This window comes from Rhipicephalus microplus, chromosome 8, assembly GCF_043290135.1.
Source record: "Rhipicephalus microplus isolate Deutch F79 chromosome 8, USDA_Rmic, whole genome shotgun sequence".
Lineage (NCBI taxonomy): Eukaryota > Metazoa > Arthropoda > Arachnida > Ixodida > Ixodidae > Rhipicephalus > Rhipicephalus microplus.
Genome location: NC_134707.1, coordinates 5606879 through 5630537, shown reverse-complemented (window position 1 = coordinate 5630537; position 23659 = coordinate 5606879). Strand labels below are relative to the sequence as shown.

Here is a 23659-nt window from a genome sequence, read left to right as displayed (position 1 = left end):
GCAGTTGGCATGGTCCGCCGATTCTGCAGCACCAGTAAGCCGGAGCCCCATTATTCGAGCACAAATTGTGTAAATGTGGCGGCTGATGACCTGACCGAAAACATATGTTGCGTTCGTGTTTCTCGGCTAGCTCGTCAACACGAAAGCATCGATCTCATTCGGCCCCGTGCCGTGCCGTCAGTTCGTAGTGGACGGCGCTGCTGCCCCTTTTAGCCTCCGCTCCTCCTGACGTGTACTACAACTTTGAGCATGGCGTTCGCAAGCGCTTTTCCTTGCGCCGTGCTCTTACTAGTTATTCTATGTGAAATTAACTTCGTTAGAGCTCCAAGTCCACCGACACGCATCTTATGTGTTGACAAAGGGTGTCAAGGTAAGATACCAGCCAGTTGGTGCGAAACCAGTCGTTTTTTGTGCGCTGGTTTCTGAAGTGCTGACAGCTTGTGTCACGCGAAAACATATTGCTGTTGTTTCCCTTGTGCACTTTCGTCTTTACCGGACCGTTAACCTTACACAAAGTCGAGCCAGTAACCTAGGAATACCCGCGGATAGTGTCGTGTGTCGATCTTCTAAGCGTGACATTATTTTTAATGGGGCTACACTGATATCGCTGGGAATGTTCTCATCTCCGAACGATTGCACCGTTCGCCGATTTCTTGGCTCGCTTCAACGGCGCTGAAATAAGGTCACCTGTGTCGCGCCGTTTTTAACTCGCTCGCTCTGTATTACATAATTTTTCTCAGGGGAAACCCGCTGGCCGTTCCCAGCAAGCGCAGTGGTTCTTGTTAGTTGACACTCCGACACCACCGCACGGAACTAGCGTTAGCGCTACAGAATAAAGTTGCAGCGTATTGACGCTGTGCTTGTGGGACTTCGTGTCTTTGCTTTGTCTTGTGGTTGGCACGTGACATATTGATTCCAGCGTAGCTTGCCTTTATGAACAGCAGGATTGTTCTGTATTATTTTGTTGCAGGAAAACTAGGCGAAGGAATCACGTTACAGGCCTACGCTCCTATAGTGGACGGTTACATCAGTTTTGGCAAGAATGAAAAGGTCACAGTTCTCGGCAAAACGGAGAAAAGCGATGTCCTGCACATTGAGGTATTCGCTGCTCTAATCTCTATAGACTGGTCTGCAGTACGACATTCTTTAGCCTGGCACCAAACTTGTTGCTTGGGTGCCGTTGTTAAACACAGGCTGGCACGAAAAGGCCGATTTCATGCAGTGCACTGGGTGCCCATACTTCGAGCTGTGCCATGTGCATAAATATATTGAGAGCTTGCACATGATGTTACGAACACAGATTCTTGAAGTACGAGTTAGCAGGTACACTGATGTTAACGTAGCATGTACATTGCTGTGGCCAACCTTCCTTAATGTCGTGAAGATTCATCCAAAACATTGCTTGCTTCTGTGCCAGAATAAAGGCAGGTACTGCATGAAATGTCTGATAATGTTCATGTTATGTTATAGAGCCAGTTTCCTGCTATGCTTTTACCACAATAACATGACATTTATGTCAGTACAAGCCATCTATATACTGTACACTGTGTCTCTGTCATGAACACATTGACAGAGGCTGCTTAGTGTTGGTGCTGGTCTCAAATTGTGTTCATGGACAGCAATACTTAGCACTATAATGGCACGCCTGTAATAGTCACTATTAATGTTTGTACAAAAGTTATGAATCTGTTGGATGACACACCACACTGAGTAAAAAAATGAAAACTTGTGTGCTAGTCTACCTGCTGGCCCTCGTCCACAGTTACAGGAGAGAACATCCATCGCATCTTTTTTGCGGAACATGTGATTAAATGGAAAAATTAAATTACTGCTGAACGATAAAACACAATGCATGCAGCTCAACCTGAAAAAAGTTTATTCACGAGTTTATGCCCTAAAGAAGCCCTTAGTAAAATTGTTTTTTGCACCTCTGCCGAAACCACAAACTTTTTGAGCATGCCGATTGCCATATCCACATCGCCCAAACTCATTGATGCATGTTCTAGACATACTTAGTGCAGCGGCAGTTAGCAGCATATCAGGCAGAAATGGGTAGATGGAGGGGTGGGAACGACATGCAAAAAGGGGATTCGAATCCATCGCTGTCTGTAGATTCCTTGCGGGGACGGACACTGGGAATGTTGTATTTAGGGCACCTTCCTTTAGCACAATGCCCACCACTTCCCCCAATACTATACCAGGCCAACCCAACTTCCCCCCTCTTAAGTTCTCGTACAGACAAGCACTGATTCCTCTCCCCCCCCCCCCCACTACATTTTGGTAACTACCCCCAGATTGAAATTTTCGATAAATCCCTGAGAACTTGTGAGGGTGGTTCTTGAGAACTTTTCAGTGCGAATGAGATGAAGCACAAAGAAGAAGACACAAACAAGTGCTGTCATTTGCGCTGAAAAGTTTTCAAAGATGCATCAGTTCCAACTCGCCCACCTTTCTACTTTTGCAATTTGTAAGTGGGGTTTCACTTGTAGAAATTGGGGGCATGGATGAAACAAAATATCCAAGTGAAAGGATCCATATACCTTAGGAGTGTGAAGTAAGAAACTACTTTAATTTCAAGGTACCTTTACCAAATTTTCTTGGCAATGAAGGGAAAGCTACGGGGGTTAGAGCTGTTCTGCATATACTCGCCCGCGAAGTAGCTCGACTCGCACTTTGAATGATGGCAGTGTTTGAATAATATCACTGTATACAATTTACCTACATCTTCTTAGACAGCCATTTGCGAGTGCAATTCTTCACAAGCTCTTTGGGCGAGTCGAAATAGCTGGATGGCCATGAGCGCTTACCCAAAGATGAATATGCCATTTTGACAGTGAGGCATGCGTAAAATGTGCAACATTTTCACGTGTGCAAAAAGGGAAATGACACTGCATCAAGTAAAAGAATTATAAATATGTCCTTTGTGTGCACTGCATCTCCTTATAAACAACACCCTGTAGAAAATAAGGTAATGTTCTTTATGATTATCTCGGGGGAAACATGGACACAATTTTGCGATTATATTCTTTAGTAGTGGCGCATGCCCAGTTTTTCTTCGTAGCTTTCCCTTCATTGCCAAGAAAAGTTGTCCTCGAGTGTAGGCACCCTGTACTATCGAGTACAAATGTCGACTTTTCTCGCCATCATGACTGCCAGTGTTTTCGAGGGGCCGCAGTAATTTTGTCAGTATCACAGTACTATTCCTCGCTGCATCATCTGCTGAAATGGAACTTGTGAAATAGCTTGTGACTTAGTCAGCTTCGTCGTACTGCGTGGTGTTGACACAAGACTATCTGTGTGATGCAGAAAGTTGAGGCAACTTGGCATCAATTTCTTGTAGACTTTTTGGAATGAATGGCAAAGTGCTGCACCGCCTGGACAAATTTGCTGAGTACTGGCAAAGAGGATGGACCTATACTTTTTTGGCCATACAGAGTTTATTTGAATGTTAGAAAATTGGTTTCCCGACTTTTATTCGCCATTGTGCTTGTCATGTGTTGGGCCTCTATTGCCATCATTGTCAATCTTATTCCTCATTACATTTGCAAAAAGTTGTTTGGTCAAAACTCTTCACAAGCAGTGTATCAAAATACAAACACACCATTGGTCGTTATCCTGGGAACTCTGCTGATTGTGGTGCCACCTATAGGAGAAAAACTGATTGAAAACATTTTCTAGTGTTTTTCATCGCAGCAGATTGCATGCTTTAATAAGTGATTAGTGGGATAACGTTTGTAGTTTGCTTCTTGCAGATGATATTATGAACCCAGGCTTCTTGCATTTTTCTTGAACGGCACTTCACCTCGTTTTTTCCACGACGACTCGCGCAGTGACTGCAAAGACTGTAGTGATCCAGTGTTTTATGTCTTCGCTTCCTGATGGCACTTTAGTTTGCTAGCCTCTGCAGATTTGTTCCTAGGCATCTCTGGGTTTCGGAACTGAGTTCAGCAAGTGACATGATAGATGAATTGGGCTGTTTCCTTCCCCAACATACCAGAGTCGGCATCTCACTCTAGGTCTGATGTTTGCAGGTCGGCGAGAAACGTGGCTATGCCCCTGAGAATGTCATCAAGATTGAAAGAATGTTTTTTACTAAAGATCAGCTGGTGGAAGTTGAGGTAAGGAGACTGCACGGCTTGGTAATGTTTGATATTTAGTAACAGTGATTTCTTCAAATTTCCAGATTGAATCCATGCAACCGTCAAAGTCTGTTCCAGAGGAAGCAACACAAGGTAACTCCAACTGTTTTTATTGTGACAATAGCACTTTCATAATTATAGTCTATCAGGCACGTATTTGTTTTTGACACACGTATTTGTTATTCAGGCATATGTAGTTGCGAATGAGAATTATATGTAATAGGAATGATGAAATGACGACGATTGCTGGTGCTGTTGTGGGTGCCACTTCAATTCCTATATGATTACTTGTCGGCGTGGTTAGAAGTATTAAGAAGACTAGATTAGGAAGAAGAAAGAATAAAAATTAACCGACGTCGTCACATCAGCTTATCGTTTTCAGATGACGGGTTCTTTTCACCAATGATCGTGGTTATGAAATACTGAATTATAATTGAAAACCTAAATGGACAAAGTGTTAATGATAAATTTGCAAAACACAGAGGTAAAGTTAGGAGGTTCGGTGAAAAAAGAAGAATGCATGGTTTTTTGGGGGGGGGGGGGGGGGAGGGGGCAACTAGGCCCTAGAAAAAACATAAAATTGTTTATCTAGGTCACTTACTTTGGAAGAGCCAACTTATGCGACGTGCACATTCAAGTTTGGAAAATGGGATTGGACAAGCAGGGGCACAATGTACTATCTGATAGAGAAGTTGATTACCTTGCTGAACACTCGTTTTATTTCTGCTACTGATATGCCAGTTATGCTCTTAGCTTTTCCTTTGTCAACACTTCTTTCCCGTTCTGATATGTGCTGCTGATACCTTCTTAAAGGGACACTAAAGAGCGAAACACTTTTTTGCATATTAGTAAAGTACAATTTCACAATCACAAAAACATCACTCTTACCCTGACACGGCATTTAGTAAGCGATAGAGCATGTGAAAAAAAAACTACAGGTGGAGATGCCACCTTGAGATTTTCGCACCAGACACTCTGATATCATAAATTTTGAAGGCATCTACTGCGTCCTACGTACCTTCTAATCGATAAAATTGAAGTGTATTGTCATCGGTGGGTGCCATAGACTTAGAATACGAACTTTCAGAAAATTTTATCGAGCCAATGGCGCAAAAATGCGAAAAATACATTGTGGAATTTATTATGCCACACTCTAAAATTATAGTGCGAAATTTAAAAAATAATACTGCAACCTTGATTTTCTCTGGTAATAATGAACGTACGATAGTGAAACTGATGACATCATAGTTCTCAGAGTGCAGTTTATCAATCTAAAACAACTCATTGTTTCTCTTTGGTGTCCCTTTAACAGATCCTGACTAACTTGCCCTAGCTTCAACTCTTGCAGTGTTTACAGTGTTGCTGAGAACGCTTTTGCTTGCAGCCACAGCACAACTCACAGAGCCCGTGCCCACAGAGGCGACGCCGAGTCCACCAGTCATGAAAAGGTGCCGGATATATGGCACTGTTATGAGCGGTTCTATATGCGACGACGAAGAAGCCAGCGAGCTGATTGAGGAGGTGGATGCCGTGACTCAGCTGGAGAGCAGTGTGGGTGATTCGCCAACATCTTCTCTCGACAGCTGGTCACCCTCATTTACTACTGATATAAAGCTTGATTTGTCATCTGAAGTGTATGGTAGTAAAGCTTCAGAAGAGACCATGACAGTGAGCAGCACGGAAATTCCTGGTTTGAACCATACGAAAATTGACGATGTAGATGTTGGAAAAGAAAAGGCAGCCTCTAGTGAGCAGCCGTTGGGCGCCTCTTTGGAGACGGCAAAAGATGAAGATGTCGAGGTGTCGGTTGAGGTGGAAGACGAAGATAAGCAAGATGCTGAAGAAGAAAAGCCTATTCCCGGTGAAGTTGACGAGGAGGATGAGACACCTTCAAATGAGGACCACTTGAAAGATGATGTGGAAACTACAGAAGCAGCTTCGTCCTTGGAACCATCTGGAACAGACCTCGGTGCAGGTTCTTCAGATAAGGTCGCATTTTCTAGCCTATCCACACCATCACTGCCGGTTCAGCAACCCGACTCGGCTACCACCGATCAACTTCTGTCTTCAACAGTTCTTTCTCTGCACTCAAAAGCATCAACCAGCGAAGGTGAATTTCCGTCCTCAACAGCGCTTCCTCTGCAGTCATCAGCATCAACCAGCGAGGCTGGAAATTCGCTGTCTTCGGAAACAGATTCGAGTAGCAGTTTAGTGGATAATCCTTCAGTAATTACTGACGTGGATGAGCCTTCCACAGAGTCTCAGCTTCCCGCCCTGCCAACATCTTCACAGGACGTTTATTCGTCACAGTCGCTCAAGCAGCCTTCTTCATTGTCAACTGCATCTTCAATGCCCGTAGGGACAGGGCTTGGTACAAATTCCATTCATGAACCTTCCCTGACTTCGAGTTCAGTTGATCCACTCTCAGACCAGCTGCATTCAAAGCCATCTACATACGAAGAAGTGGGTACTTCATCACTACTGCTGTCTGAGCAGTTTTATACCTCTACTTTTGAATCACCTTCGTCTCTGGAAACAGAGCCCTTTGAAAACTCTACTGAAGGACTTAATTTGACAGATTCAACTGTGCCCCCAATTGAACCGAGCTTGACGAAGAAGTCTTCCATCGTGGACAGTTCCGTGGCTATATTGTCATCTGGGCCAGACGAAGCCCCCATTTCATCTGTTCCAGCACCACAGCCTGTAGAGGCTAGTCTGAGTTCAAGTTATGCTGTCGAACCTGCAGTGTCTGAATTGCCCGTGTCATTGCAGGAGAAGCATATGCAAAGTGCTTCGCTTACAGAGTCCCTTGTCTCGCAGTTAGAGTCATCGTCTGCAGATGATAGCCTTGGAACAACAGCGTTGCCGTTTTCATATGAAGGCACAGCAGAAAGCTCTTTTGTCGCGCCTTTGGAATCTATTTTGGCTACACCTTCACTGGAAGAGAATCGTGCCTACATTGCTACCTCAGAAGATCTCTTGGTTACTACACCATTAGCTCCACTGTCTGACGAAACTCCATCGCTTCCACTGCCTGATGCTCCACAGCTTGAGAAGTCTTCTGCAGAAAGTGTAGCTACCCCTATGTCTTCAGTAGCACCACCTACAGAACCTAGCAGTCAAGTGGATTTGGAATCCGTTGCGACTTCGCTAGGAGAAGTCGCACATAGAGAACCCACTGCTGAGGCTCTCGTGTCTCCCTCCTTGCTGCCAGCAGATGGCCTGGCCGCTTCACCAGAGCAAGCCAAGACGGAGCCGAGCCAAGAGCAATCGAGCGGTGGCACCACAGACTGGGGAGTGGTCGAGGAGTACTTCTGGCAGATGCTAGCTCTGGTGAGTCCTTTGAAATGTGAGTGAAGGGTGGTTAGTAGTGCGATAATTTAAAAATCTTAAATATTTTATATTGGAAATACAGAAACCATTCATTAATAAGATGCTTCAGTAGACATAGCAACATGTGCGACATAATAATGTACCAGTCTAAGCAGTTCTGAACATGTCAAGTGAAATAAGGCTATCACTAATGCAGTTAGCAAGATATATTGTGAGCCCCTAGAATTGTACGTACTTGTCAGGGTAGTGTTGCTCATGAGGCGAGCTTGAAGATGTTGGTTGACGAAGGTGAGATTTGTGGGGAATGGGGAATGCTTCTTGACTGTGACGAAATGCAACACATGTTTAGATTTAAGTCCGCAGTAAGGATCCGAAATGTTGAAGACTTAACCGGTGTCTGTCACTATAGCGCGTGTTGTAATCATACAGGGCTTTCGGCATGAAAAGCCCCATTTAATTAACTGCAGTTATGCAATTTCAACTAGATCAAGAAACAGAACTGTTTAACGTGCATTATGTGCAGGCTGTGTGCACAGGTTTTCTAATATTTTGTGCCTTGTTAATGTCCCGTTTTTCAGTTGCCCGAGCCTTTGCGAGCAGCACTGGACTGGCCTCTGTTGTCGTCCCCGGTGCCACTTCTGCTGGCCTGCTGTGGCCTGCTAGCTGCCACCATGGTAATCGCCCTTCACACTGCTTGGCTGGTGAGCATTGTAACTTTTTTTAGAGCTACTTGCATTGAACTGCTGCGTTGTCAAAATGGTTTATTGGGCAAGTTTTATTCATAATGGTTTGAATTACGATACATAGACAGGGACAGGAAAGACATGGACAAGTGCATGCGTGCAATGTTCACAGCGGCAACAATGTTTTTCTGGCCCAACATGTCGGTAGATGTGGCTGTGAAGTTCAGTTTGACAGTACAGTTGTGGTTAATAAACATAAAGGTGAGGACACAAGCGTTATCATTGAAGCTGCAAACATAGCGCGTGGTAACTTGACTTGTGTGAGCAAACTGTCAATAGCTCTGTCCAACAAGGAGCTCGCGTTTTTGGACAGTGACAGATTTTATAGGCACTGAGGAATCACTGTAAGGCAAAATTGCCATTGATATGAGGTGGGGCTAACATACATATATAGTTTGTCGGTTTTGTTTTGTTTGGTTTACAGTGTGGTATGTGCTTACGAAACTTTTTGTCTGTCAATATATATTTCTCAACTTTCTGATTAAATTTTCAATTGGTAGTAAGCGCTTGTTTGTGTCATTCCTGTCCCTGTCTACGTGTACACTCATATTTCAAGCTGTTGCATATTTCTCAATACAGCCTTACTCAGAAGAAACACAAACACAACAAAATCTCAGGGAAAATTAGAAGTTTGAAGCAATAAGAAGTCCTCAAGTGAGAAATGTTGCTGAAGACATTTTGACAATTGACTTGTGTTTTTTTGGGTAACAGCTGCTTTCTTTGGCAGTGTTCGCTAGCCTAGCTCGCCTATATTCAGTCGGCAAGAAAGAAGATAGCTTGTATGCAGAGAAAGCTAATTGAAGTGAACCATCAAGAAAAGATAACTGAACATGACTTTTTGGGTGCAAAGATGACAGACGGTGAGAAATAACAGGTTCTGCAAGACTGCGCGTTTCTCTCTGCACCTAGCATCTCTTATAATGATATCTTGGTTTTTAGGTGATAAACCTCATCAGTTATTATCAATCTGTCATATAATCACCCAAAACAATTACGTCTACAAAATTAAATCAACTTGCACTAGAAGCGTTGTTTGGAGCATGTCTGACTTGTTAAAAGTCTTTGGTTACGTTTCTCTGTGCATAAGCTACCATACTTAAACATTTGTGAATCGACCAGTATGTATGTTGATCCTGTGGCTACATACAATGTGGGACAACGGCGTGCGTGATTATGCAGCGTAACTACACGGTGTTTCTAAAACTACGTAACTGCAGTATGCCCATCTTCTTGCGCCCCTGTGTAGTTACATGATAACATTTCAGGCATCAAAGTTTTGTACATAGAGAAAAGGCAGGCTCCAGGCCACACACTTGTCATTCCTTATTTGTGTTTAATTACTATTCAATAGTAGTAGCTCTATTGTCTATTGATTCTGTGTGCAGAACAATTAACTTAATAATTAGTATGCATGTCTCACAGCTACCAATTTTCAGCTTATCATTGCAACAAATAAATTATTTTTTTCCATCCTCGCAATAAGCACAGTTGCTTTCGGTAAATAGTAGTTTAGTAATACTGGCATTAACTGCATTAAAATGGCATACATGAATAAGTGCTGTTACCAAATAACAACACCAGCTTTCAATGTTGGCCCGCATAGCTTTTTGTAGTTAAATTTGGGTACTGTGATGCTGCACAGCTGTTCATAACTTTCTTTTTTTCTTTCAGTCTCATCGAAAAGCATCGTCGCTTGCAGGTGAGGAAGCTATGTTTGATGCACCTATGTAGCTGTACTGCTGCATGCAAGTAGCAAGTCGCTGCTTGGGTTGTAGTGCAAAAGAGATAAAGGACATAGTACACACTAGGAAAAAGTAACAAAAAGAATATTTATTGCACATTTAGTACAGTAAACGCAGTTAGCCGTATGCAATCAACACAGCACACTGCTCTAACAAGTCGTCTGATTGAGGAATGAGAACTGCTTTTTTCACGATGCCACGGCGCTTGCATACATCAAGAACAGAAATGTCACAGTGTTGATACGGCAAAGAAATGCTTTTCAAGAAAGGTGGTGGTAATAGCTTTTATTGAAAGCTGCCAAATTAGTGCTTGGGCTGTCCTCGAGATGGCATGGAGAACCTGTCTGTTCGCAAGCTTGCTGAATGGCCCTCAGTCGACCTTGAAGGTTCGAGCCTTGTAGTGCAGCCATTCACTGTGCTTCATTCGCGGAGAGAACGTTTTCTCTAACCTATTAATCTCGAAGAATGGGATGCAGGAAAATATTTGCAGTAATGTATTTTTAGTAGGCTTGTACGAATATTCGAATTCTTCGAATGTTTGAACTAATAGTTTAGTATTCAAATTTAAATTATCGAATATTTTGAAGTATTTGATAGGAATGTATAGGTCTATGTTATTCTCCATGTAACCGCTTGTAAGGGTGGTTTCACGGCAGTATAGTGGTGCTAAGCCATGAAAGCACCTATTCAGGGGAAATTTGCTGTGCTGCAAAGCCTTACTTCAAATTTAAAGGGGCCCTGCAACACTTTTTGCGCATGATCTGCGAACGCTGCTGATCGGTAGTCGAGGCTACCGAGAACACATGGGCTAAATACTATAGCGGAGCATGCGACCTAGGATTCATGATAAATTCTCAGTCAGATAAAAATTATTCTCTTCTTTCGGCAAATGAAGCCATAATGTCAACAATCTCTCGTCACAGCCATTCTACCAGCCATTGGCTGATTTGAGAATGGGGCGCTCGGTCGTTACTGGGGCCGCCGCGGGTGGCCGCGACTTGTCCACACGTACATGCGCGATTGCAATGAAAAGCCGCGCTTTGAAAGAAAAAGGAAAGAATAAGAATCCTCAAGGTCACGACGCGCTCGTGACATATTTTCTTTCCCCATGCCATCTCTCCCGGCTTTGCTTCAAGCGCTTTCGTCGGGACAAGAAGGGAGAATGCAATCGCAGCATGTGGCAAATCGCAAAACTCTGCTCATGCTGGACAGATTATAAAAGTTTTTGCGGTGGTTGATTCGTGAGGCAATAAGCTTCTTTAGTGAATCTATTCTATGGCTACTTGAAAAGCTGTTGAAAAACCCTTCAAATGAACATATTGTCACGTCGCTCCAGGGGGTGTCGACAAGGTTTATTGATGTCCGAGCAACAGGGCTCTAACCAAGCGCGTCCGTTGGGCTTGTTTGCCAGAGCGGGGGGGGGGGGGGGGGTCCACGCGCACTTCTTTCTTCTCTGTGGTGTGAGCCTTCACCTTGGCATACGACCCACTACTAGAAGTAGGTGGCAATATTCCTCCTCAACAAAAAAAAAAAGAAAGGGCATCGTTCCGATGCTGTAAAGTGTTTGAAAAAAAAAAAACAAAACAAAGTAGGTTAAACAATGAAAAAGGGCACCAATAATCAAATGTTAGACGTGATAAGTTCACCAATGATGAGGCAATTGTCAGAGCACAAATAAAAAAACACAGGAAAAGTGGTCTTTTACGAACGCGCAAAATAGGGCTTCATGCGCACCACGTGAACTATGTCAGAGGTCGGTTGTTTTCGTTGTGCCCATTGTGATGACGTAGCGTCCGGAACCACTTCGTAGTTTACGTCGCTCACGTGGCGTATTACTTTATACGGACCGAAGTATCTGCTGAGCAACTTTTCGGAGAGGCCACGGCGTCGAACGGGGGTCCAAACCCAAACTTGGTCTCTCGGACTGTAAGATACGTCATTGTGACGCATATTGTAACGTTGTGCATCGACCTGTTGCTGTTGACCAATGTGTAGCCGGGCGAGCTGGCGAGTTTCCTCGGCACGCTCTGCAAATTCTTCTGCGTCAGTTGTTAATCGATCAGCGCCTTCATAAGGAAGCATCGCATCCAGCATCGTCTGAACTTCGCGGCCGTAGAGAAGGCGAAACGGTGTAAATCGGGTTGTTTCTTGAACAGCGGTGTTATAAGTGAACGTCACATAAGGCAAAATGCGATCCCATGTTTTGTGTTGGACGTCGATGTACATGGAGATCATGTTTGTGACTGTCTTATTTAGTCGCCCAGTTAAGCCGTTGCTCTGCGGATTGTAAGCAGTCGTCGTTCGATGCCTAGTGTTACTTAGCCGAAAAACTTCATCAATAAGCTGTGCAGTGAACGCTGTTCCTCTGTCGGTTATCACTGTAGATGGAGCACCGTGGCGCAGAACAATGTGGCACATGAAGAACTGTGCTACCTCAGAAGCCGTGGCTCGTGGTATCGCCTGTGTCTCAGCATAGCGGGTCAAATAGTCAGTTGCAACAATGACCCATTTGTTGCCGTCGGACGATAAAGGAAATGGGCCGAGAATGTCCATGCCGACCTGGTCAAATGGCTTGTGGGGTGGATCAATTGGCTGAAGTAATCCAGCCGGCTTGCTTGGTGGCGACTTTCGACGCTGGCATTCATGACAGCTTTTAACGTACTGCTTCACGCTTGCCGAAAGTCCGGGCCAGTAGTATGCCTCACTTACTCTGGCGAGCGTTCGCGAGTAACCTAAATGACCAGATGTGGGCTCGTCATGGCACGCGGAGAGGACTTCGTCCCGCATGTCCTTCGGAACGACGAGGAGGTAAGCACGGCTCGTAGAACGGGCGTTTTTTTTGTACAGGACATTACCTCGGAGGCAGAAAGATGTCATGACACGAAATAGATGGCGAGGTATAACGGCGCTATGACCCTCCAGATAGTCGATGAGCGGTCGAATCTCTTTATCCTCTCGCTGGCGTCTGCTCAAGTCAGATGAGCTAAGGGCGCCCAGGAAACCGTCATCGTCGTCTTCTTCTTGATTAACTAAAGGTATGGGTGCACGCGACAGCGTATCAGCGTCTTCATGCTTCCGTCCAGACTTATATACGATGGTAGCATCAAATTCCTGTAGACGCAAGCTCCATCGGGCCAGTCGTCCAGAGGAATCACGAATGTTTACCAACCAGCAAAGGGCATGGTGGTCCGTCACCACTTTAAATGGACGACCATAGAGGTATGGGCGAAACTTGGTGATCGCCCACACTACTGCGAGACCCTCTTTCTCTGTGGTCGTGTAATTCACCTCGGTACGGGACAGTGAGCAGCTGGCATAGGCTATGACTCGTTCTTTGCCGTGTTGATGCTGGACGAGCACTGCGCCGAGGCCGATGTTACTGGCGTCAGTGTGCACCTCTGTGTCAGCATCATCGTCAAAATGCGCAAGAACAGGGGCTGACTGCATCCGCTGTCGTAGGTCGGCAAAAGCAGCCTGTTGTTCGGTAGCCCATACAAACGGTGTGTCGTCGCGTGTAAGGCGAGTCAAGGGTTCCGCTATCTTCGAAAACCCTCTAATAAATCGTCGATAGTAGGCGCACAAACCCAGAAAGCGCCGAACAGTCTTTTTGTCTGTAGGATGCGGAAACGCGGCTACAGCGGCAAGTTTGTCGGGGTCGGGTCGTACTTCATTCGCGTTGACTACATGGCCAAAGAATTTGAGCTCTTCATAACCAAAGTGACACTTCTGCGGTTTGAGTGTAAGATCTGCTGATTGAATAGCCTGTAGCACACTCCTGAGGCGGTCAAAATGTTGCTGGAAGGTTTCAGAAAAAAACGACATCATCAAGGTATACGAGACAAGTTTGCCACTTCAGACCAGTAAGCACAGTGTCCATCATTCGCTGGAAGGTTGCGGGCGCTGAGCACAAACCAAAAGGAAGGACTCGAAATTCATACAGGCCATCAGGGGTAACAAAAGCCGTTTTCTCGCGGTCTTGCTCGTCAACCTCGATCTGCCAGTACCCGCTTTTCAAATCCAAAGAGGAAAAATAGTGGGCGCGGCGTAATCTGTCTAACGAGTCGTCGATGCGTGGTAGCAGGTACACGTCCTTTTTAGTCACGCTGTTCAACTTCCGGTAATCGACGCAAAAACATAGCGTTCCGTCTTTCTTTTTGACTAGGACGACCGGAGAGGACCACGCACTGTTGGAAGGCTCGATGATGCCGTCGTCAAGCATTTCTCTAACTTGCATACGAATGGCTTCTCATTCCTTCGCTGACACACGGTAAGGCTGTTGGTGTACTGGGCGGGCGTCGTCGTAAGTGATGATTCTGTGCCTAGTGATCGAAGTCTGGCGCACCTTAGAGGAAGCAGCGAAGCATGACTTGAATTCAAGCAAGAGTTTTCGCAGTGCTGTCTGGTTTTCTGGTGTGAGGTTAGAATTAATATCGATATTGTTTAGAGACGTATCGGCGGCCTCCACTGCGTCCGACGAGAAGCAGATGGGAACGGTACCTAATTCATCTGCAAACGCTAACGAAGTGCCACGGAAAAGGTGTCGGTGTTCGTTGCTGAAATTTGTAACGAGCAGTTGAGATCGGTCATCACGTAGCTGTATGATACTCCTAGCCACACAAACACCTTGAGTCAGCAGGTGTTCAAAATTACTTTCTGCAATCGCTTCACCATTTCGCAATCCACAGCATGTGACGTCGACAATAACACTGGCTCTTGGAGGAAGCGTTATACTTTCAGCAGAAACACGAAGAATGTCGGCACGTTGTTGGTCGTCCTGCTTGTCGATTGCTCGGTCGGCTGAGAAGGTGATGCGATTCTCTTGAAGGTCAATGACAGCTCCATACTCCTGCAGGAAGTCAACACCAAGAATACCTCCAAGAGCACCTCCACCAATTGTCACGCCGCTCCAGGGGGTGTCGACAAGGTTTATTGATGTCCGAGCAACAGGGCTCTAACCAAGCGCGTCGGTTGGGCTTGTTTGCCAGAGAGGGGGGGGGGGGGGGTCCACGCACACTTCTTTCTTCTCTGTGGTGTGAGCCTTCACCTTGGCATACGACCCACTACTAGAAGCAGGTGGCAATATGATCCTCAAATCGATTTATCATTTTTTTAAGCTTAAAAGTTTGTTTTGCAGACTTATACACTCTAACTATAATGAATAAAGTTTTTACAGGTTATCAGTTGCATCCTACTGAAAGTCAAACCCTCCTACTTCTCAAAAGTTGTTTCGATTTTTTTTTAATGAAAAAAGAAAAGCACTTGCATAGAGGCCTTATTTCAATTTAAAAAAAATATATTGTGCAGGTTAGTTAGGTAGTGATAAATACGCCAATTTTTCTTTATACGTCATACATTCTATTCCAATTCGATTCGAAAATATTCGACCAAAATCGCTATTCGCTTCGAAATCACTTCAAACCTGAATATTCACTATTCGCACAAGCCTAGTACTTAGGCACAACACGTTTTCATCACTTAGCTTGTGTTTAGCTACAAAGAGAAGACATGAGGAGATAGTCCTGCTTCCCTAGAGCAAATACCAGTTTTTGCCCATCATTGTGGTGTTGGCTGATTTGTTGTGTTTGCTGCTTCCTCGCACATTGTGCTGAAGTTTCCTCTTACAGTTACATTTGTGGAATCAACAGACTGATGACTCTGGTTGGTGCAGGCAACTTGTCCATGCTGGAGCAGCGGCTTTTCACCTTGGAGACGGAGCGGCAGGTGCTGTCGGACCAGCTGGTGCAGGCCAAGGCACAGGCAGATCGCGGAGGTCGTACCCTGTCCCAGCATGAACGTGAGCTGGACACGCTTCGCGAGGAAGTGCAGGTGAGGCAGTGAGCCCCCACGTGTTGCAGCTCAATTCACATAATACAGACCATAGGGGTGGTAAGCTTGATGGCAGTTCATGTTTTGTGGGCTCTAATTATAACTAGGCTCACATTTAAAGCGTTATTCACCTGTGGGAGAACTCCCTCGAGGAGATGCGAGGACAACGCATCACATGACGTCACGGGTTCGTGTGTCGACGCAACCTCCTTGCGGCTCCTCGAGGGAGGCAGGTATTGTTTCTCCGACCGGTCAAACGATCCCCGTGCTGCAGGAGATGTAGTGGAATTTCGAGTGGGTCTCTGGCCACACTGTAGCCCTCTCTCTTGCAGAATGCAGCGGCGGTGCCCCTTCCAAATTACTAAAAAGTTACGCTCCGAACTTGTGTGCACCGTAATGGCGAAAATGAACGATGAAGCAACTTTTCTTATTTTCTCTCGCAGAAAAATATTCTCGCTTGTGAGACACCCCTTTCGATGACTATAGTAATACTAACCTAAAGAATTGTCTGTGGCAGACGTTAACCAAGCAGATGATCGAGCGCTATCATCTCTATGGAGTAACATTTAGTCTTGTTTTAAAGGGGTTATTCTGATAAGCATTGTGACATCGCCTGCTTTTGTTGTTGTTACATCTGCTGCTACTGCTCTGCTTGTTCAGCCTGATGGAGATGTCTTACTCCATAAAGAAAATTTTTTGACAGGCCTCTTTATTCAAGATTAGACGTTTAAACTTTAGGCAGTCGTAGAATCCCAGAGCTGCTTTTTATTTTCAGAAACATGACAAACTTCACATTTTACTTTATCGGCTGCACTGGTGCAGCAGAATCTTAGGCTGAGTTTGCGTAGTGAAGAAAGTCGTCTTCTATTAACTTGTATTTCGTAACTATAATGAAATGTTCATACAGATACAATTGTCAACTATTAATAGGCTAGATTCCTTCCGTTCTCGGTTGTTCTCATGAAAGAAATTTCTTCGTTCACAGAAAGTCAACCTTCATTGAAAGATACTTTATTGAAATCACTATCTACCGAATCAATAGTAGTGTTTGATGAGTCAGAGCGGCCTTGAGCAATTTAGTAGTCGAAAAAAAGAAAGAAAAGCTGTTGTCAATGACGCTGCCCGGAACGTTGCTTTGGGGGAGTTCGTCTGTGCGAAAAAGAAAAGCTTGTGGTGGCGAGTCGTACCAAGGGCAATGCCGCAGAGCAAAGCGGCAGGGGGGTGCACAACGAGAACTTACCTCAAACCACACCAATACTTTCCTCACTCAAGATACACCAGCGCTTTCCTCCTCCTCCAGTCAATACACAACGCGACTTTCAACCCCCCTCCCCCAATACGAGAGCTTGCCGATATTTATGGCCGGGGGTCAAAGAATTTTTCAGCTTCTTTTTATGGTGGAGGCTTCGGCCACATTGATCTCCCCCACCGTTCGCCTCATCCAGGTGAGTGAGGGACATTTGGGGGGACTTAACGTCGCCTGCTGATGTCACTAGGCTCTGCCTTTATCCCCCGTGTATATCTATCTCGTGTGAATCCCACTTAAAACTCTGAATTCGACACGAAGCAAAACTTACTTTTATCACATGCAAGTTGCGCTTCGCACTACACTTTCCATGACGACAACCGATGAAACTGCAGTGCATCTAAATTGAGTCATTCAAGATTATGGCATGACATTGTTGCAGGAGCAGGAATCTGTAATTTTAGAGGTCCTATAGAACGAGACATCCACACATTACTTTATTGCAACCAAAGTGGACGATTGTGCCAGTTGGGGACTCATGATCTAAGTGTGCTACACGGTTGCAACATTATGAAGTTGAGCAGGGCTTAAAATGATTACGTATTGCCCACTGATCTGCTTTTTGGAATCACAATCTGTAGCCGAGAGGGGCCATTCCCTGTTTGACATTGTCTGCTGTTCCAATAACTCTTTATACTTGATGGTCTTACACTGGCTATATTCAACCTTGTTCCAGAGGTTCACCGTTTATCTGCTCTGTTTCCAGTGGTCCGTAGGCCTGCGTTGTGCAGATTTGTGTGTGCAAACTGGGTGTGTAGGGTGGACAGAAAAGCTTGGTGTTCTGTTTTCATTGTGCTATGACCATAGTGGCAGTCAAAAGATGCTAGAATGGTTCTTGCTTATATCATGGAAGTCACTCAAACCTTATTATAATAAAGTTTCATTTTTCCAGAAAATAGGTTTGTTATATCCAAAAATTTGTTATAAAGGTTATTCCTGACACTGTATCTATTGCAAGGCTATTTTTCATTTACTTCATTGTAACCAATATTTTGTTATATCCGTGTTCATTATATTCAGCCTTGAGTGTATTAGCTTTTTATTACCATTCAGGCTACAACCGCTTTAAAAAGAGTGATTAATAGGGGAGGTTGTAGTTGCTTATCTGTTTGCATTTATTTCCATTCCTCCTGTACATTGCTGGTTGAGTAGTCATGTGATGGAGTACTTTGACTTTTACAGAACCAAGAAGAACAGCTGCGCAAACTTCGAACTCGCCTGTCTGAGCAAACGCAGAAGCTGGAAGCAAACCAAGTTGCCCTGGCTGTCGCTCAAAAGACGGTGAGTTTGCAAGTTTCTTACAGTTGCAAGTGTCAAGAGGTTTGTGCAGTGGTGGAAAATCGTGCTTTTCACAAGGTTGGTCTAGTACTGATGAACCACTTTTTCTGGCAGATCGTTAATTAGAGCTAACAGCCAACGAAAGTATAGGGGTTCCAGTTAGTAACTATGATGCAAATGTGAAGAAAGTAAGGTGGATGAAAATGTGCTTCTGACACATGCAGTTCACTGCTGTGTGTATGTGTGTGTGTGTGAGTGCGTGCACGTGTGTGCGTGCGTGCGTGTGTGCAGGTGTGTGTGTGTGTGTGCATGTATGTACGTGTGTCTGTCTTTCTCTCTCTTTCTACGGCAGAATGCAAGCTTTGCTTATAGCTTCACTGATGTCAGCTCCAAAAAGTTTGGCAAACAGAATTAGATTAGATATGTAATGGCGTAGTAAGAGGTCTAGCTAGCGTAAACTCATATATTACAAGAATTATCTTTACTGACCGGTTTGTAGAGGCCTGTCAGTTCCATGAAGGATTATGGTGTATAGTGGCCCACCTCTCATCACAGTCAGTCAGTTGACAAGGGCACTTGTGCTGAGGTCAGGTCAAACAAGCGGAGCTGCAGTCTGATTAAGGAGTCCGGAAAGGCCCCGCCCAGAAGACAAAAGCACGGCAGCAGCCGATCGTCTTCGTGACTGAGAAATAGTCCTGCTCCTGCACTTGGAAATGTCTCCTCTGAAAGCGGGATCACCAGCCGTGTGGCTCGTGATGTCAGTCCGAATCGTAGGCCTATTTTTGCAGGCATTGTGTGCATCTGCCTTTGAGGATGAAGAACTTTCGACTTGTGTTGCCTATATAGTTTGTGTTTGCCTATAAATTAGCTGTGACTAGGAAGTGTCCATTTCCATTAGATAACTAAATACTTTTATTGCTTTCCTTCTGTGAAAGGGTAATTCAGATTGTGGAAGGAGGAATGCCTCCTTTCTTTCTAGCATCTGTGGATGGATTGGCTGGATTGTCTGTCATACTAATGACTTGACGAATAGAGAGTTGTGACTTGCAGAGAGCCTAACCAAAGCCATGTCCAATTTGCTGCCCTATGCTTTGGACGCGTTGAAGATGGCAGATAGCCCCGCCATGGTGGTCTAGTGGCTAAGGTACTCGGCTGCTGACCCGCAGGTCGTGGGATCAAATCCCGGCTGTGGCTGCTGCATTTCCGATGGAGGAACCCCAGGTGGTCGAAATTTCCGGAGCCCTCCACTAAGGCGTCTCTCATAATCATATAGTGGTTTTGGGACGTTAAACCCTACAAATCAAAGGTGGCAGATAACTTGAACGAAAGTAGTCAAGCACGGTGCTAACGACCGGAGATGAAGTCTTTTTAGTCTTTTTCCGAGAGCTTTCTTCCAATTCAACAGTGTTTGAAGCCAATAGTAGAACCTTTTCTTAATTGTAATGTTACCTTTGCTATAATGCAGTTATTTGTCTAAACTAATGGCAGCTATGTTCAAACCTCATTATTAGAGACCGCATTTTAGGCAAACGTCTATTTTGTTCCTTGCGTTCCTATCGTGCCACTTTCATACAGGAGCATGAATTAGAGGTTAAGGAGGACTTTGTGTTTATAGTGCCTATAAATGCCCATTTTTGGTGTTTGTGCCTAAGTTTCTGTAAGCGCCTATATTCACAATTGGTGCCTATATGAGCACTATTTAACCTAAAATATTGCTTTCAAGTACAGTTGAAGACCGGTATTCATGTGACTGGGCAAAATTGAGCTTTCGGCACTTTATGGGGTACAGCCTATACTCCATCTCAGATGTACCTTTCAGCGCTATCAAGGCACGGGACAAGTGGCACTTCCGTGTAGCCGTAGGAAAAGGGAGAACAAATGCGAAACCGTGGAGTGTCATCACGGGAAAGTCGAGTGTAAATCAAAAAAGAAAAAAAATCAGATAGCGGCTGTTGTTTTGTTTGTCGTTTACTCCTTAACGGGCGATTGACCATGTCACATGAGAGATTTTGGTTAGACACGGGAAGTAGCTGTGTGCTCAATACCACAAGAATTGTACCAGAAGAATTATACCAGAAGAATTGTACCAGCTTTGTACCACAAGAATTTTAAGTTGATTAATTGCGAGCTGCGAATGCGTGGTGCGAGGTGGTGAGCTTGAAATGGCCACTCGCCCTGTGTAGACGAAGCAAGCCAACTTCTTCCTTGCCCTCTTCGGTCAACCTTGTCGACCTGGTCATCTTGTTATCGACCTTTTTGTTTTGATCCTTCGGTAGTAGCTTGCTGCAATGCTGGTTACTTGATACAATGTCAACGGCGATATCGCAGTCGTCGTGCAAGGTTGCCACGAAGTTGGCATGGTGCATCGTATCGTACGCTTCTGGGCGCCCCTCGACGTCACAGCAGATACCACTGTGGCAGTTGAGCGATTGCTGGAAAAGAGAGCCGCAAAACTCTATTATGGCATGCACGGGCGGCGCGGGGACAGCTTGCAGAAGATAGTGCCATTAACCACGAAAGATGTGTGAAATGCTGCAGAGAAGGTGTTTGCAAACAGTGTATGCGAGTGTCAATTGCGAAAAGCTAGGTGGCCTAATTTTTTTGCATTGCACTTTTTGCTCATCCCGAAAAAGTTTTGACAAAATTTACTCCGCACAATAAATGCACTTCCAACTTGCTCGGCTTTTTCGAAAAAAAAAAGTGCGTTCATTACTCGAGTAAATACGGTAAATAATGCGCACAGATTCCACTTGTATGTTTTTATATTCCTTATAGCTTTCTATCAACCTTCATACTTCTGTTCAAGCACCAGACTGTACAAATTACTTATGTCACCTCGAGTAATTCTTGCAGTGTCACGTACCACTCTGATGTACACAGGACTATTTCTTGTTGTATGTCGCCACCACTATGTTGGAGCGCGATCCCGTGTGATGAAGGGCAAGCGGCATTCAGTCGGACATTTCACTTCTTTCCGGTGCGCGAAGCGTAGAAAATTTTGGCAGACGAGATTGTGAGCGCCCGGTGCATGCATTTCTTTTACATACTCGAAAAACCTGCTGAGGGGTCCTTTGAGGTGTTCACAGACACAAGAGAAATTGACCCTCTGCGATTAGACCCGGTTTATACGAGGCTAAAAGACCCTTTTAGTAGTCTGGCTCCTGTGGTGCCCTTCTCAGCCCTGCCTAAAATAGAGAGATCCAAGAGCGTGTTTATTCGACAGTGAATGTTTCACTCACCATGCTGGGCAATAAAAGGGAAGACCGTGTTCTGCAAACTGTGCAATAAAAAAATTTTATGGCTCTGCGAAACCACTGCCATCTTTGTACCATCATAAACTAAAAAAATTTTTCTTTTGCTTTCCTATTCTAAGCAGAGGTCACGCACAAATTTCTTCGAAAATTTGCATTTTTTTTTGTAAAAATTTCTTGGGCCTATATTTAATAAAACTTCGGGGGGCCCTAAACCTTTTGCCTGCTTATTTTTGGGACCTAAAACTCAATTTTTTAGTGCTTGTAAATCCGGCCTCTACTCATTATAACAAAGTTGCATCTTACACAAAAATATGTTCGTTATTAATGAAAATTTGTTATAAAGATATATTCCTAAAGCTATATATTTTACAGAACTGTTCTTCATTTACTTCGTTATAAGCAAGATTTTGTTATATCCGAGCTCGTTATAGAGATTTGAGTGTTGTGGCTTTGGCAAACAGAGTGTTCAAGTGCAATTTGTTTCCGCTCTGACCCAGAAAATGCAGACTCGGATCTCTTGACATAAACTTGCATAGTAGACAAGCCCTCTCTTCTCGCCTTGAAGCCCAACAGGTGCCAACATTAGATAGGCCAATGTGCGGCACTGTTAAGCGCCGTTGCGATTATGAGCATCATGTATTCAACACACCATTCAACACAAGTTTCTGATGATCGACAGCTGTGTGGAAACACATCAGTTCGCGATCCTCCTGACAATGTGTGTGTGCGGGGGTCATGCAGTTGATGGAGAAGGAGTCGGAAGCGACTGAACAGGGTGCCGCACTGGCCGCCCTGGAGCGGCAGTTGAGTGAGGCGTGTGCGGAGCGCGACCACTGGCGAGAGCAGGCCGCGGAGAGCCAGGCTCAGGAGCGTTCGCTGCAGCAGAGCCTTTCGGACGCCACCGACACCAGTGACCGGCTCTGGAGCGAGCTGGAAGCGCTCAAGCACAAGTCAGTTGCCATATCCTCCTCCTTGCATGCTTCGTTCTTGTTCAAGTTTATTCGTCGACGATATCACTTTCACATAAAGGTGAATACTGAACAACTGAGGAAGCCCCAAAGTTAAGAGGTGACATGTCATTTGAAATTATTTTTATTTCCGGATAAATTCTGACTAAATTTCTGGAGTGATTTCAAATATTAATTATTTTTTAGTATAATATGTAGAACTGCACGAATAGGAAAATTCTGAGTGTGAAGTGAATTCAAATATTAAAGTGCGAGTGTGAATCGAATATTTTCCTAATAAATATTTTCATAATATTTTGGGAATAGTTCGAAGTGAAATTGCTGGAAAAAAAATGTTGGAGAGGGCTCCTAAGCATGTTCTCATGAGTTAACAACATGAAAGTGTTTCTTTTCACTAGGATGATGAACCACTTGACGGGTGGTGTTTCATAGTCTTGTCAAAAATGAGGCAATGCAGAGGTCGAATTGTATTAGTATGCGATTTAGTGCAACCAAAGTGTTGCCAACAACACTTTACACATGAAAGGCGAAGATGCAATTTCGATTTTTTTTTTTTTCAACTTCTGTAGAAGCTCAACTGATGCAGTGGACAAGGGTGTGCTCTCTTAGAGTCCGGAGTTTCAAATCTGCCTCGTAGACGTCAATATATAAGAACATGTGAAATTGGGAAGAATCTCGGGCGTCCGCTTTTTCGGACTTCCTGCCCAAATTTCAGGTACAGAACAGCGTTAATTGAGCCCCCACTTTATCTGTCATCTTCATGTTGGAACCAGCATTTTCTTAAATCAATACATTTGCGATCGTAGCAGAACCTAAAAGGTAGTTCTGCCGCATAATGATTGTGCGACGAGGTGAAACATATCGATATTTGAAGGGGCCACTGTCATTCAGTCGTCTATATTTGTCTTTAGGAAGTTTAAATAGTAAAATTTCAGTGCGGATGAGATCGAATAGTAAAAACTATTTGGAAAATATTCGAAATTTTGAATATTCACTCACTCCTAATACTATGTAGTTTTTAAAATACAAAATTTTTTGTGTACCTTTTGGGATGCAAAAATTTTCCTAAA

The 23659-nt window shown here is 44.4% G+C and overlaps 1 protein-coding gene across 2 annotated transcripts in view; it reads left to right on the top strand.

The window, feature by feature from the left end:
* Positions 1-10: 10 nt before the first annotated feature.
* Positions 11-23659, top strand: part of LOC119164002 (transport and golgi organization 1) — a 47477-nt gene continuing 23828 nt past the window's right edge. Inside the window, exons 1-10 of one of the 2 annotated variants that reach the window (XM_075870833.1) lie at positions 11-370; positions 971-1098; positions 4032-4118; positions 4184-4232; positions 7357-7472; positions 8051-8173; positions 9887-9914; positions 15626-15783; positions 18272-18370; positions 22363-22571. In XM_075870833.1, the coding sequence (XP_075726948.1) occupies positions 250-370; positions 971-1098; positions 4032-4118; positions 4184-4232; positions 7357-7472; positions 8051-8173; positions 9887-9914; positions 15626-15783; positions 18272-18370; positions 22363-22571 (1118 nt within the window). In that variant the 5' untranslated portion in view covers positions 11-249. Of the gene's footprint in view, positions 371-970; positions 1099-4031; positions 4119-4183; positions 4233-5523; positions 7473-8050; positions 8174-9886; positions 9915-15625; positions 15784-18271; positions 18371-22362; positions 22572-23659 lie in introns of both variants that reach the window. The other variant, XM_037416096.2, reaches the window with a different exon arrangement.